The following is a 16461-nucleotide window of genomic DNA, read 5'->3' as shown; positions in this document are numbered from 1 at the left end:
GGGCGGAGAGTAGAAGCAGTTAGATTTAGAAAGAGGCTGTTGCAATAGTCCAACCTAGAGAGAAACGGGGCTCGAGAGACAGTGAGCTTCTGGGGCAAGGAGAGGAAAGGTACAATACCTCTGAGGAGCTGCAGTAGGAAGTTTGATTTTTTTGAGACATCAGAGATGTGGGCAGAGAAGGAAAGCGTGGAGTCAAAGATGACCCTGAGGTTCTTAGCCACACAGGTGGAGCTGGGGGTATGGGGTGGGGGCCAAGGGAGGCCGACCAAAGAGTGACAGCTAAGGAGGGTGAAAGTGTGCCGATGAGGAAGCTCTCCGTCTTGCTGGCATTCAGGCAGAGATCATTGGTGGCACACCAATCCTGAATGTCAGATAGGCAGTCGGAGATGAGAGGAGAAGAAGTGGGTGAGGGAAGCCTGAAAATGAGTTGAGTGTCATCCGCATAGCACTGGAAATCTGAACAGAAAATGGAAATGCAGTGGGTAAGAATTGCCAGGTATTGGTTGACTGATGGTCATGGAGACAACCAACAGAGTCAGAGTGAAGGTTAAGCTGCGAGATGGCCAGCTTTTCGAGAGGTTTCCCCACAAAAGGAGTGATGGAGATTGGGCGATAGTTAGCCAGGCAAGAAGGGTCGGCTGTGGGTTTTTAGAGAAGAGGGTTGCACAAGAGAGTGCTTCAGAGGGGAGAGGAAGGTTCCTGAGGCAAAGTAGTGGTTGCAGAAATCTGCCGGGGCAGGAGCAAGGGTGTCAATGTGGTCCTTGATGGTTTTGGAGGAACAGGGAAGAACCTGTTTTGACAAGACTTCCATACATCGGTCTTGTCTGGAGACCTTGTCAGGGGAAAAAAAAGAGGAAAGGATGAAAAGGTGGGAGGGGGTGGCTGTAGGAGGGCCAGAGTTTACAGAAGGAGAGGGCGAGGGGAGAAGAGAGTGAACAAGACGTCCTGGGTTTTTGAGATGGAGAGAGGCAAAGGCCGTGCAGAGGGTCTGGGAGGCGACAGGAGAGGAAGAGACAGCAGGATTGGCCAGCTACTTGCCGATTTTAACGAGTTCGGCCGAGTTGTTAGATGCCGCAGAGACACAGGCTTGGATATGGGCTCTCTTCTTAGTGTGGACAGAGTCAGTAAGGCCTTTGGAGCAGGCGACAGGCCAGTTTGTCAGAGGAAGAACATTAAGTTCCCCATTTCCTCTCAGCCACCCTACACTTACGTTTAAGTAGCTAGGTCAGAGTCATACCAAGAATTGCACTTGGCTTTGGGCTTTGTTAGGGAGAATTCTCATTTTATGGCTAATATCCCTTACCTATAGAGTCCCCCAGCAGCTTTGCTGGATTTGAAGGGTTTGTTTTTTTCTCCTGCTAAGAGCGAGACTTTTTTTCCCACTCTTAGGCATTTTTGCTATGTGTGTTCTAGGCTATGTTTGTGTTTAATGTCTAAGGAATTTCTCTCACCTCCATAGGAACCATCTTTATTCACATGTGTTAAACAGCACCCTCCATGCAGTGACACAGGGGCTTCGTAGCGACCCCCAAACATAGACTCCATACCCTGGGAATGACTACTGTCTCCCAGGGCATGTAAAGTCCCAATTGACTTTACTAGTCAATTTTTATGAACTAAACCAGTACAACCCATCTTACTATGGAGGTACTGGAAAGGGTTAATCGTTTTTCCCTTATGTTCATTTGCAAGAGGGTACCATACAGTCCCTCTCTCAAAAGTTTCTGGCTGGTGGCAGTGTTTACTACTGTAAATATTCGACCGCAAATATTTTCCTATGGGATTTTCCCATTGTTCGAGGCTACCATATTTTCTGACAGCCTTTAACATACCACCGGTGTATTTTAATATTAACTTTACTCCGGTAGGTTTTATTTGCCAGAACTTTAATATAACTTCTTTCTCATGTCCTTCTCTAAACTCCGAACCCAGGTCGGGGATCCTTTGTTCGTCCTTTTGGCGGGCTTCTGCCAAGAAGCCCTTCTTTTGGCGCCACTGAGTCTGGGGTGGGTCCATTGTGTGGGAGGGGGGAGTAGGACCCCTGGACAGGGTTGCCTCAGCAACCCATGTCGCACACTATCCTGATAGGCTGGAGGGTCTCCCGCCAAGATGACCACTCCACTGTGTGAGTGACAGCTAGGCTGTATGAATGGGGCTCTTCTTGCATTGCTTAAGATGGGTTGTACTGGTTTAGTACATACAAATTGACTAGTAAAGTCAATTGGGACTTTACATGCCCTGGGAGACAGTAGTCATTCCCAGGGTATGGAGTCTATGTTTGGGGGTCGCTACGAAGCCCCTGTGTCACTGCATGGAGGGTGCTGTTTAACACATGTGGTCTGGAAGAGCAAGATGTTGCCACTGGAACTAAAAAGCCGAAGAGGAGAGAAGCCAAAGACATCTGCAACGACTGAACCACCGGTGAAGCCCTGCTGCAGCGTCTCACCACTTTTCTCCACACGACGAGAGATGATCTTCATCTGAAAGAGCCTTCCTCCCTTGTGATGGTGGGGCCAACCAGTTTGCCAATCGCCTTCCCGGACCTGCCTTGGTCGAATCGCCAGTACCCTGTACTCGGAGACCGGATAGCCAGGCACCCCTCCACCCGGACCGCGATTTAAAGGAGTGTATCTTTTATTCGTCGGGCAGCACCGCGGCTGGTTTCATCCCTGGGTAGTGCAGCAACTCGAACCTTCCTCCACGACGAGAGCCTCTCTTCCTCCGCTGGATCCCCCGAACTGCAGGAACTACCAGGAACAACCTCCACTGCAGGAGTCACTAAAGGTACATTGTTCCGCCAGGCTGCCCTTTCAGCGTTGTAGTGCTAAAGTTGTTTTAAATCCTTTACCTACCTGTTGGGTTAGCCGCCCCTCTTTCTTAACATTGTCTTTCACCTTCTGCATCCACCTTTTCAAAATCATTAACCAAAGACTTGACTGCAGCTACAAGAACATTTTGCTTGTGGGCTCTTGCCCTGTACCACTGACTCTGGCACAGGCCTATTGACTCTGGCTAAATTTGTTAGAACTGCCTTCTCTAGATTGCTTCTCAACTAAAACTGTGTTGGTGCAACTACTTCTTATAACCAGCCTTCCCTTCCCACTTTTATAACATGTAAAGTGCCATTTTGCTCGTTTTTCATTTCAGTATTCTTTATGCTAAAGTACTGCCTTGCCTAAACTTGTTCACCAACTTATGGGAAGTGTTGCTAGGGTGTGTAAGGAGATATTTCTGTATAACTTGTGCTTTCCCTCCCTTGTGAGAAATTGATAGAGTGCCAGTTGTGTTTGTTTTTCACTGTGCCGTTTTGCTCAGTTTTCACTCTTGCTCAAACTTGTCTACAATTTAACTAGGGAGTTGTGTATGTTTTCTTTGACTAAATTGAACTTGCTTAATACTTGTGATAACTGTGTTTAACTAGAAGTGTGTAAAATAAATATATATTTCTTTTTAATACAGAGCTTTGGTCAGTGTTTCCTTGTGCCATAGTACTGTAGGCCTATTGTGTAAACCCAGAATACTGCTCATCTCCCTCTTGAGATAGGTCTGACTGCTTAGCCACAGCTACCAACTAAATCTTTGTGGTACGGACTGATACCAAAGGGGATTTATTGCTCTAACCTGTAGTCCTAATCTTCTGTAGTGCTCCCTAAGGGAAATGCACAGGATTCTGCCTAACAGGCTTCAAGCGGATCCTCATGAAAGGGGCAAGAGCACCAAGAATATCAGAAATGGAAGAGTAGAGCATAGACAGGGCTGTGTTAGGGGGCGAGTCAGCCAGTGGTGGTGGGGGGAGAGAAGGTGGCGGCGAAAGCCTCAACTGACATACGCTTCATGGGTCAGATGTCCGAGAAGGTGTGTTGGAGTTGGCTTGGCCTGGGCAGTAGAAAAGGAGAGATGGGAGGAGAGGAGGGAGTGATCACTCCAGGAGAGGGGAGTGGTCAGAGGGATGGAGAGAGGGAGGTTAGAGGATATCAAGACATCAAGAGTATGCCCTGCAGAGTGAGTCGGGCAAGAGGGTAGGATAGAAAGGGAGAGGGAATCACAGAGGTCATCGAAGAGTACAGAGGAGGAACAAGGAGAGTCTAGATGGCTATTGAGGTCACCAAGAAGGAGGGGTTGAGTGGTAGAGGCCAGAAGGGAGGAGAAGACTTCTGCCCACTCAGAGAAGAATGAGGTGATCTGATCAGGGGCCATTAGCGAGTAGCCACGGTAAGAGTGGCTAGGAGAGAGAGAAAGCCTTCAGACAAGGCAATCAAAAGAGGAGTAAGTCTGCGTGAGAATGATAGAGGCAGGAATCCACTCAGGAAAGATCAGGGATACACCCCCTCCGGACCGGGTGCATCTGGGTGCAGAGAAGATCTTGTAACCATCAGGGAGTAGAGTGTCAAAGCTTGTGACAGAGCTGGCCGTAACCATGTCTCGGAAAGACCAAGGACATCGAGGTAAAGTTCTTCCAGGAGGTGGCAGATGTCAGGAGTGTTTGACAGCAGGGCAAGAGTTGAGAGTGGCAAGATGAAGGTTGCCACCCTTAAAGGCCTTTCTAGGTGGGGTACAGATCAGAGCTACTCCCTGTGGAGGTGAGGAAAGAGATGAGGGAGGAGAGGGCAAGGTAACCAAGGGGGCGGGGGGAGGGGACAGCAGGAGATGAAAGGAAATTGATGAGGCCAAGGAAACTCCTATCAAAGAGGAGGATATTGGCCTGAGGGCCTTGGACCATGACTTTGCTGTTTAGATATACATTAATGATGACCTTAGAGGAGTCGAAGGGGGCCATAAGGGCTTCCCAGCGGGTGCCACCATTAATGGGAGAGGAGGAGAGCAGAGAGCACAGATCATATGAAGAGTCCATAGATCTGGCGAAGGAATGACAAAGAGGATGTCAGTGAGGGTCTGTCTGGAGGAAGCGCTGGAATAGGTATCAGCGATGGAGAGACCAGGGTTGGTGAACAAGATAGCTTTTTTTAAACTTCTTCTTACCTGGTTCAATCATAACTTCAAAAAGATCAGAAAACCACAAATATTTTTATAACTGAAGTTTCTCCAGCCATAGCCTGGATGAAGATAGAGCAGACCAGGGACTTCAAATAGTTATCTAGCTGTGAGAAACCAAGAAAGAACAGTCCAATTTCAAGAAGCCCCTAACACGACAGGTTTTTTACGATAGAGGGGACGAGGCAGAGGCAGGTGGCGTAATGATTCTCCCTGGATAACTTGCAGCAGGAAATGGAGCATATTTACTCTGCAGAACCATTAGTAGTAAATCTCTCCAGTGATCAACTGACAGCAGCAGAATTAGGAGTTTTACCAAAGGGTCCATCCTTCATTCCCGCCGCAATGCATGACCCTTTTCAAACAAGAATAGAACTCGCTCAGCTAATCAGGAAGGACAGATTGAAGCAGTACTTTTCCACTATTGATAATGAATATGCCACAGACACTGCCATGTTTGCGTAATCCATTCACCTTTTACCCCCACTCAACTGGCATCTCTCCTGAATCAATTACCTTTGAGAAGGCTTTATTCAAAAGCCTGGAGAAATTGGAATCTACAAGGTGTATTCCTTACAACTGCATAAAAAAGACTGAGAAGCTGTAACACTCACCTGATTCCCGCAGAGGCGCCGGTCTTGACTGGGTGAATGCCGTATCTTCAAAGGTGATGTGTAACACGGTTGGCTCTTTGGGCTGGACCTCTGTGCACTGTATGTCTGACTCGAAGAGTAAGCTGTCTGCAGATAGAAAATATGGGATTAATGAACTGGGGTTATTGGGTGCCTCTCTCCTCTTCCCTTTCTCTTCTCCTGTAGAACCCCAAAGGTTAACACCCTCACCTTAGGTAAGTGAACGCCGAGCTCTCCATCTGCCTCGGGGCAGGGTGCCGTAACCAGTTTCTTCACTGGATAAGAGTGCAGGCCTCTTGACATCAGAGGACTGCTGTCCGTCGTTAACTGCACGAACGGTAAGTTCTGGGCACTTCAAATGTCTTAAAAGTCTTTTGTAATGATATCTCTTGTTTTGCAGGGTTCCGGCGATGGCGGATGGCGGGCTGATGAGAGTTGAGGATCGAACCCGCGTGAGGAATAGAAGCGCCTGGAAGCACGTAAGTAAGCGCTTGTAGCCTGCTTCACGATGCGCACTAACTGTCCCTTTTATCTTGCAGGTACAAGTTCTGAGCTTTAGAGAAGCTGAAGGGTGCTGGAATACCCACTGGATTCGGCGTGGGAAGGAGTAATGGCACGTGAGTAATAAAGTTGCCCAATGTCTTTAAACGCACCTTCTTTATTCTTTCAGATGCGGGATGCAGCGCCGAAGGCCTCCGGAGCGTGCGAAGAGCTGGTAAGCTTTTGTCTTTCAGATGCCAGAATGCAGTGCGAAGACCTCCGGAGCATGCGAAGAGTAGGTAAGCCTTTGTCTTTCAGATGCCGGAATGCAGCGCGAGGCGTTGGTGACAGCCGATGGACCAGGTAAGAGATGCGCTGCCACTGAAGACCGTAGTGCTAACCTGTTCTTTCTTTGTCTTTACAGGTGCTGCTGAAGACTGGCTTCCAGGATGGTAAGCCTTTGTTCCCTTAGGCCCAGGATCAGAAGCAGAAGACACAATGAGCGTTCTGCTGCAGAGAATGCCGAATAACGCAAAGCAAGATTCATCCATCTGGTGTGGTTTAAATAGCCTCCTGTAGTGCTTAGGTGTCTCCTTCCACAGCCACGCCTAGGTAAGAAAAGAGTTCCTGCTTTCCAGAAGAGTTCCAGTGTTCTGAACCTAGGGAGTGGCTCCTGCCCCACCCAACAGGAAAAGTAGTCCCAAACAGAAGAGGATCAGGGGTTCAACTGGCAGGTAAGTAAGCAGCATGGTCTGCTGCAGGTAAGTCCACCCAAGCATTATGAGCCCGGCGCTTCCAGCGCTGGGACTGGGCATCTTTATGAGCCTGGTGCCACTGGCGCCAGGACAGGGTCCAAAAGGTCCCAATTGGGACTGGCTGGCACTCGGAACCGGGGTTATGGGTCTGCTTCCAAGGGAGTCGGGCAAGTCCTGATCTTTTGGAAGCAGAGATCATGACAGAAGCCCATAACAGCTTGTCAAACAACCGTGCAATTACCAGAATATCAGCGGATAAGGGCGGGGCTATTATGGTGATGAACACCAGTGCTTGAAATAGTCAAAACTTTGCTCAATGACCTGTCAAGTTACAATCCATTTCCATGTGATCCTACACAGGTGCCAAAGTGGACTTATTGACCGTTTAATTAAAGAAGCCCTAGCCGAAGGGTACATTAGCAATAAAGAAGCCAAATTCGTGTCACCAAAATATCATAGAATTCCAGCTTTTTATGCACTAAGATACACAAAGCTATTGACCCACCTCCAGGACGCCCTATTGTGTCGGGAATTGGTTCCATTTTGGAACCACTTTCACAATTCTGGCGAATCCATCTGTGGCCGATTTTGAGAAAGAACATACAGACTTCAACAATCCATTCAAAGATTAGACTTTGACTTGGTTACAGCAATGGACGATATTCAGTATATTGACAATATTTTTGTCATCTCCCAAGGGAATAAAAGCTCCTGTAACGCTTACCTGGACTCCTTGGGAACGTAATACCTTCCCAGCATGTGGGCCTGATACCTTGGAGCCTTTAGAATTATTTTTCTGTTTGAACAAACAAATGACAATAGAAATGCAATAACATCTATTAACTGAGATGATACAACATGAGATGCGTATTCCCTTAAATCACTCCCTTCTAACTCTAGGGCTGAATTCCCTTCTCACCTGTGTTTTATTATTGTGGAGCTCTCCATCCTGCTTTTCTATAGAGGAGCTTTGTGATGGAGAAACAATGGTAACTTGAGTTGCTGATGAACTCTATAGCTTCTTGCCTTGAAATGTCTTTCTAGAATGAGTCTTTGGGTAAGTAAGCAGGTGAAGATACTGTAATCTTTAAGGGCTTGAATTGATTCCTACGTTGGAGAGATCTCTCTTTCTTACTTCTGTTCTTTTTCTTCTTTTTGAAGGTTCTAGGAGTTCAGGGAAAGAATTATGGCTGTGCATTGCTGCAGAGTTATTCAGGATGAGAAAACGTTCTTAAATCGTAAGTTCGCCAATATGGAGTAACTGCAGCCTTCAAGGTGGAGCGCGGTAACAACTGTGACGTGAAAACGCTTATGAAAGCATCTCCTCTGTTAAACTGTGAAGATCGTTTTTTTATTAAATACCTCTCGATTTGTCTGCATGTTTTCAGAAACCTTCGGAAGATGTGGTTGCTGTGGAAGAAACTTCTGACTGAAGATGCTGCGACTGCTAGCGAATAAAAGTTCTTCACTGAAGAAAACAGCGTCAGAGATAACTTCTGTCGGGTAAGCCTATTCTGTGAACTATGGTACTCTGTAGCTTGTCATAAAACGAATTTCTCTATTAACTCCTTCTCTTCACACAGTTTCTGTGAGGAGAAACGCCGGTAGCGTTACCACTGACAAAGGAGCACACGGGAAGCGCGCATTCCAGCGGAGCCGGGGGTTAAGTAGCTCCTCTGCAAATATGAATAGAACCATGCTGCTACTTGTAAATTGGTTTTGCAGCAGCCATGTTAAGTGTATGAAATTACTTTTGAACATCACAGGAGTCTATGGAAGTATATGCTGTGGATGGTGTAAATGCCATATGTGCAAGGCTAACACCCGCATTTGACCTGCTGATTGATATAATGTTCCCTGCCTAGCCGGACTGCTTGAATGAGCACTATGCTCAATGACTGGGATCATGACAGCTCCATAGATGCATTCCACGCCTGCATAAAGGCACAGAATAGGTACCTGAAATTCACCCAAAATCCAAGTGTAACATTTAATTCCTAAATTGTCTGATGAAAGCAGAAAATGGAGCCCTCCACACCACAGTGCATCAACCCACGAACCACAACTCACTGCTCCTTTACACTAGCTATTATCCTTGACATTTGTGGGACAATCTTCCATCTGGGCAATGGATTTGCTTTTGCAGAAACTGCTCGAGCAGCGAAGACTACGACAACCAAGCCCAATTACTTACAGCTATGCTCCACCCATGTGGTTACCCTAAGAAAAGTGCTAAAATGGGCCATCAAGAGAGCGAGGAACATCCCACGAGACATCACGCTGCAAAAACATCCAGAACCGATAGTAACCAGCGACCAAATCACAGCAGTTTTAAGCTACTCACCGCTATGTTACAAGATAAAAAGAAGGTGAAGAAACTATGTCCTCTTCTAAATTTAAGATCGAATGAAATCATTACAGCGATATTTGCAATCAAGAGAAGGCAGGATTCGAGAGACTCATTAGTCCATATGATTCAAGGAAGGCACCTAGAGGAAAAGGAGCAACCAACTTTGTGGTCTCCACCGCGAACCAAAGGACACTTCCCATGTGTGTGAACAAACCACCCGCAGCCTGTGTAGATATAGGCTGGAACATCCCACTGGATCAAAAAACCTTCACTAGCTGCAATTCAAGTAACGGGATATACTGGATCACATGTCAGTGCGTACTGCGATATGTGGGCACGACCCAGAGGCCGGTAAACAAATACATCATAGAACACAAATCGTGTATCCGCACTAAAAAGATCAGTGCCCCGATGGTGGAACATTTCTTGCAACATCACCATACTGAAAAAGACCAAGTGTATGATGTTGGAACAATTAAGACCACCCCAAGGGAAGAAAAAATGAAAACCACACTGTTGAGGTGGGAACAATACAGGATTTTTAAATTAAAGACTGATAAAGTGGGCCTCCCTTAAGGTATCATGTGGCAACAGTTGGCAGCGGTGTGAGCAGTTCAAGACTCTTCTTGATCCACATTTGACAGTAAATGGATTTCAATTGACAACCTAGCAATTGGTCCATATTCTGATTGTATACTAGTGATAACATGCATACCCTTTATACAGATAGTTTGGCTCTGATCTGTAGTCAGAAAAAACAAGCTTGGACAGTGCCATCCGTTTTGGCTGTCTTCATAGAGAAGCTGGATTTCTCTACATACGTGTGGTAACCTCATTTTCTTCATTTGCCATGATGTATAACTAAGATGTTATAATTTCTGAAACATCTCAATATAGACTTGTGTATGCAGCACATTTTTCCAATTAACGATTTATTCCTTCCAATATCCCACATATGTATAGTGTTCCAAGATGGTGTTGAGCATTGTAGATATTTAACACCGTACTCGCAGCAGTAACGCTAGAAAGCTGTGATGACGTACTACTATCCTAGGCTACACATGATGGAAGCATAGGTTGTGCTCGATAAAAATAGTTATTCAAACACTGCTGGGGTAATCTAAGCATGTTTCGGTTAAGTGGCATAGTGATTCGATGCTTAACATGATTGTTTTGAAACTTACTTCATACCTCGAGCACTAATACTAGTGTATGTTGCTTTCAGGAGAGGAAAGGTATACGTTACCTAGCAGTATCTTCCAGACATTGGGCCTCATTATAGGTCGGGCGGTCCGGAAATAACAGTGGCGGTAAACCCACCGCCACTGTTAATTCCGGACCGCCCGATCCCAACTCCTGCAAGCGGAAGGTGATGTTCCCGCCAGGTCTGACCTGGCGGGTTTAACACCGCCCGCCTGCAGGCGGACGTGGAAACACCAGCACCATCACGAGATGGTGCCGGTGTTTCCACTTCCCCATTGAGTCCTAGTGGACTCAATGGGAATGGGGATTTACCGAATTCCGCCTCCGGAATTCCCGGGACACCAGGGTCGTAATGCCCTGGTATTTCCGGGAATCACGGAGGCGGCATGGTAATACGAGTCCGGCGGTAACCAGGCGGTTTTACTGCCTCAGTTACCGCCAGACTCGTAATGAGGCCCATTGTCTTCTCATTCACCGGAACCGACAAGAGGGTGAGTGTCATTACCCACTTTAAGTGCTAGAAATAAAGCAAAACAAAAGAGGTGAAGGCTAGAAGGTTTTAAATTAATCTTAGCCTCTGGCATTTGTGACGGGTTAGAAATGTGAGGCGGACAACTTAGTAAATAGTTTTCAACTTTAGCCATTTTATTAAATAAACCGGTTGGATAAGCGCATCACTATCCCTACCCAGATGAGAATTTCCCTGCCTAAAATAAACTAAAGGAAACAAATGGATATCTGACCCTCACACTTAAACAAATAAAGCAAAAAGAAAATATATGGCAATTCACTTCAACAACAATTCATAACATGATCTGATTCACAATAGGACCAATGCATCTTCTCATAACCTGGGTGCGTTTTTCTTGCTCAGATCTGAACCTAGGTTTTTTTTCCCATAGATCAAAGAAAACAAGGAAATCTGATTTAGCACAACCGTTCCAACACAGTTCTTAAAGTTTGATACTCAGTCACACAAAGTTCTGTTGCTTCATTAAATTAATTCAAGTAATCCAAAGTTCCCAATCCTCCTGGAGTAAGAACTGTCTCAAGTTTGTCTTCTCCAAACAAGCAACAATGGTAATGTTTGTAAGGATAATTGTCACAATGTTCTGGCTTCTGAAATAAACTATTCCCACTCTCTCTGAAGTAAGAACAAGTTTCACCTTTGTAGAAACACCAAATGTCTGTCACGATTGGTTTACTACAATCTTGGGTTAAATAAAAAGTGTAATTTTTCTTTGAGCTTTAGCAATTCTTCTTCGAATGTTACAAGTCAATATGAGTGATTGTTCTTACCATGCTTCAGCACTTGTATCAATATCTGGCTCCTTTCTTTGTCAGACTTTGCGAGGAAATAACCTCTTGCCCTACTGGTATACTCACCTGCCACTGACAGTCTACTTCTTCAACAAAACTAACAGAAAAGTGCTTCAGTGGTAATTTCCAAAGTGAGAAAACAACATCAGCCTTCTTAAGCATCAAAACAATTTATCGGGAAACAAGGAACCACATAAGTGTTTCTTCAAAACTCCTCATCAATTATGCTCCTCTCCATCAGGATAACCTTCTCCAGAAAGGACAGCCTGTTTGCCACCTTTCTTTCCTCTTTCCACCAACAAAAAAATCGTTCTTAAAGACAGTCTCACTTTTCTTCTGTCTTGGTACTCGCCATGTATGTATGTTTGTATCAACTACAGCTAGAGGTTTCTAAGGCCCCACGCAGTAGTCTTTACAAACCTTGGGCTTTTCAAAATCCCCCTCTAGTCTTTGGCAATGTTTGATCACATTATTTTGCTGGATTCTCAACACCTTTTGGCTTGGGTATTCATTGCACACTTGGGATTTCAATAGGGTTTCCCCACCGGGTTGCAGGAGTTTCTCACAACTAGGGTACTCCATTCTAGAGTCTTTTGGTTTCACTGAACACCATGTGTGTTGGCTTCGATATTCATAACATTCATCTGCATGGTTCTCGCTCACTTGCGAGTGAAACGGTCTGCACGACATATGCGACCAGCATTGGAGCGCATCCGAGTCATTCCTGTGCTGCAGACTAACCGGGTAGGTCACTTTCCTGTGCGCCATTGACTCTGCTCACAGGTTTGTTGTACCTGTGTCTTCTCCTGGTTAGGCAAACTCTTTCCCCTGGATTGCCTTCGCGTCTGCCACGTTGAATTGGAGCTGCCTTGGCTCCCAAGAGTTCCCGGTGCAACCCAGACACGTGGAACATCTCGGCTGCTTTTACTACTTCTGTTTCTCGCTGAACAATCTCTGCACAACAAAATGTGAATGGGAAAGTATTTTCCTTCCACACTTTTCACTGCATGACCTCTGCAGGTTGACGTACTAGAGGCACAGACCCTCTCAGGAACCGCAATGGTACCGGCGCCCTCAGACTCCTCTAATCTTGCTTCAACACAGAATGCACACCCCACACTGATTTCTCCAGTCCTACATCTTTCTCCTCCTCCTGCTGCTGCTGCTGCTCCTCCTCCTCCTCCTCTCTCTGGATTTCCATTTCATGTATTATTTTCCCTCCATTTGTGTACCCCCACCAATGTTTTGCTTTGTTTAAACACCATAGTCGGACTTTGCCAGAGGAGCACAGTCTTCTGCTGCACTCCTCTGGGCTTTTCGCTCATTTTGTATGGAGAAACTGACATGCCCTTAAAGACAGTCAGTACTGGGAGACTGTTTCCCTTAGTCCATGTTGCAACTTTTCTGCAAAATGTTGCAAGTGCACAAAGTACCTTAAAGTGCAGTGCACTTGGGTCTTCATGTCATTTCTAAAGGCCCTAGTTACTCTCAAAGGATGTTTTAGGAGAAGTGCAGATGTGCCTTGGACAGGGCTGGTGGTAGATTATCTTTTCCGTGTATTTTTAACCCTTTCCTGCCAGGTAAACCGCGACTACTGAGTTCGGCACAGTTCAGCGGCCTGGCTCCAAAATGGCCATGCCACGAGGTTCTTTGGCCTGTCCTTTGGCCATCTTGCCCCTTCCCCAGGTCTAGTCGACCCGGGTCAGTCCTTATTTGGACATTCATTTTCCCACGAAGCACCAAGCTTTCGCGGGCTTATGCATGCCTTGTGTGTGCGCCCCAAGGATGTAGGCTGGACTGTCTTGTTCCAATACATATCCTGGGTGCCAGAGAGTCTGGTGTGCTGTGAATGTCTGGGACCACCGTGGTCTATGAATGGTCCACATATGGTATGCCCGTTTGTGAGCAAATCTCCCATTGGGTCCTCTTAGTTTTGGCACAAATGAGATTTTGGATAAGAGAAGGCTACAAACACCCATACCATGTCGATCTCTGGAGTTCTCACTGAACGAAGGATAAGACCCAAGTATCCTGAAACTAAGAAGCCAAGTCAAGGAAGGTTTGGCACCCTGAGCCCGCTGTCATCCTGTGGGACCCCCCTGCATCTGGTCGTCGTAGAAGGTCTGCGAAGACGCTTCGACCCATTGGAATAGAGGGACCAACTATTCTCGGCACCTTCATCAAAACCTGCAAGTAAGCCTTTTCGGGAGCGTCCGTGGGCCAACCAGTAGGCTGACCAGCTTGTGCAGGAGTTTTGCCCTGATACTGCTGCCGTTTCGAGGAGACCTTTGAAACTTGGTACATCGCAAGCTCTGTGTTCACGGCACTCACCAAATTTTGTACACTTGGCATTCCCAGGTCTGGAGTAAAATGAGTGCGCCCGAACCGGAGTATATGGGGTTACCTTGTCGCCCAGCCGTGGTTCATTGCAGCTGTGGTCCGCTGTGCCCTGAAGCCTGCTACAGCGGAGCTGGCCTGATCCATCCACCAGGAGCAGAGAAATCGCCCCTGTCCCATTTGGGAATCAGCGCTGCATCTTCGTCGCTGAAAGCCGCAGAGCCGCGAGATTGCTGCATTTGAACCTGCAACCGAAATGGACTTGATTAAGTTTGGTCCAGAGGTCGGTGAGTAATTGCAACCCTAACCAGTGGCACCTAGCACATCCATCAATTTTTACACACGAGTGGCCCCTGAGGGCCCCTCTCCTTTCCACTGCTAGTGCAAAATAGTCCCAACTCTTGGAATCTACTCTGCCCTCAAGTGGAGGCCCTCCTCGAATAGTGGGAACCTGTTCTGCATCACCTCACCTACCTTCCTGAGCTGCTACAGCCCCTACAAAATGTTTGCCCATTTGAACTACCGCATGCTCCAGCTTTGCAAGTACATTTCAGCATTAGGCTCCCCTCATTTTAGGGATTAGACTGCCTTTCAGTTAGGACTGTGTTTGATGCAGAAGGACCTAAAGACTATTTGCACTGCCTGCTTCCTTCCCTGTTTAGGTTTTCGACCCATTTGGTCTTGTATATATGTGTATAGCTAGGATTGTATTGGTTTAATAGTATTGCTGTGATTTTCTTACTGTGTGTTGAATTGCAAATGCCTTGGAATAAATGTATTTGTACTGTTGCATATACAGAACAAACTTTGCAAGATGTAACCAGACATTAGTAAGGGGGCAGGAGTTCCCTTTTGTTTGTATGGAAACCCCATACTTCTATAGGCCAAGTTATGTTTTCTTTGTTATAAGTGGTACGGTTATTCGGTAGAATAAAATAGGTTTGGACAGAGAACAAGGTTTATTTGTGTAATAGGTCCTGGTTCTATGCGATTTCCTAGAAATGTTTTAATCAAGGAAAGAATTCATTGAATGTTTCTTTTTTTTTTAGGACATTTTACTGCAAATGTAGGTGGGGCAACAACCTGCGATGGAATCTACAAATCCCAGACCTCCAGACCAGCACCCTTTTATTTTCAAGAAAAGGGAACCTTCATCATAGAAGCAGGGTTGGATGAGGAATTTTCTTTATTTTAATAAACTTGAGACCTTTGAAAAGAGATCTTCTTGTCCGACTGCAATTCTGACTCACCACACATTGAAGGTGATCTTTCTTCTGTGAACCAGAAAATCACTAAGAAATGCAAGTAAAACTAATATCGTATGTCTTTTACAAAAATGAAGGTATGGCTTTCAACATGAATGTACTTTTATTGCTTACCTTGTTTATTTCATATTGATTAATGGGGATGCTGCCATTAACCACATTTTCACCGATTTCTATAAGCTGCTTCTGAATATTTTCCACAATAGTGTCACGTGGCTGATCCGAAAGAATCTGAGTGATAATATAGCTGTGAAGGTGATAACATTGACAATTAAGTATTGCAGCCAATTCAGTGGCAAACTTTCTAATCAATGCACTGCAGAAATTTTAGTAAATAATAAAAGCTACATTAAAAAGGTTGAAGGGCAAGGTGGAAAACTAAAAAGGGAGAAATAATGAATGGAAGAAATTGAACTTTGAAGTAATTATTGCTACTGAACGTTCATTGAATAATCATTTTAAACCAAAGTATATTTTTTTTCAGGCTTCTGAATTATTGTGCTCATTGATAATCATCATTGCTCGCCACCAAGGACTCTGCAAAACTATTTCTGTGATTCAGTCAGAAATCTTCTTGCAAGATAGTGATTCCACAAAGAAGGATCATTTTATTGTTCGAATAAACATTTACAAACAAAGAAGGATCCACAAATGGGGTTATTGATATTGATATTTTATTTATATTGAGCTCGTACACAAGAGTGCGAGATTAAGGATTCGTGGATTGATCTATGGACTGTCTGCTTTAAACTTATCTACAAATTGGATTTAATATGCGTTTTTTATACATCTAAATTTGCTAACTTTGCCTCACCCCTGTTCAATGTAGATGGAAAAGCGAAATATAAAAATAGACCAACATTATTATTTAAGGTATTTGGTGGAGCTTGACCCTGGGCCAGAGAGTATACAGAGCACTGAGTTGATTTGATAAAACAGCAACATCAAAAGTCTACAGTCACAATTTAAAATGGAGAAAAAAATAGGGGACAACTAAGGGACTCAAAGAAGCAATAGTCCCTGGCAACGTATTTTGGGACAATGAACATGTAACCATGTTGGAAGGCTAGATGCGTAGGAACCAATCTCAAAGTTGGAGGCAGGGGGTTCTGAAAATGAGGAGCTGC

General features: G+C 45.4%; 1 protein-coding gene across 2 annotated transcripts in view; it reads right to left on the bottom strand.

Annotated features, from left to right (window-relative positions):
* POLA1 (DNA polymerase alpha 1, catalytic subunit) overlaps nucleotides 1–16461 on the bottom strand; it is a 2474741-nt gene that overhangs the window by 1075774 nt on the left and 1382506 nt on the right. For both annotated transcript variants that reach the window (XM_069637299.1, XM_069637300.1), the window contains one exon: nucleotides 15449–15581. In XM_069637299.1, the coding sequence (XP_069493400.1) occupies nucleotides 15449–15581 (133 nt within the window). The remainder of the gene's footprint in view (nucleotides 1–15448; nucleotides 15582–16461) is intronic.

Source organism: Ambystoma mexicanum, chromosome 7p (assembly GCF_040938575.1).
Source record: "Ambystoma mexicanum isolate Mex_15411 chromosome 7p, UKY_AmexF1_1, whole genome shotgun sequence".
NCBI classification, from domain to species: Eukaryota; Metazoa; Chordata; class Amphibia; order Caudata; family Ambystomatidae; genus Ambystoma; species Ambystoma mexicanum.
This window is presented reverse-complemented; position numbering and strand designations above follow the sequence as displayed.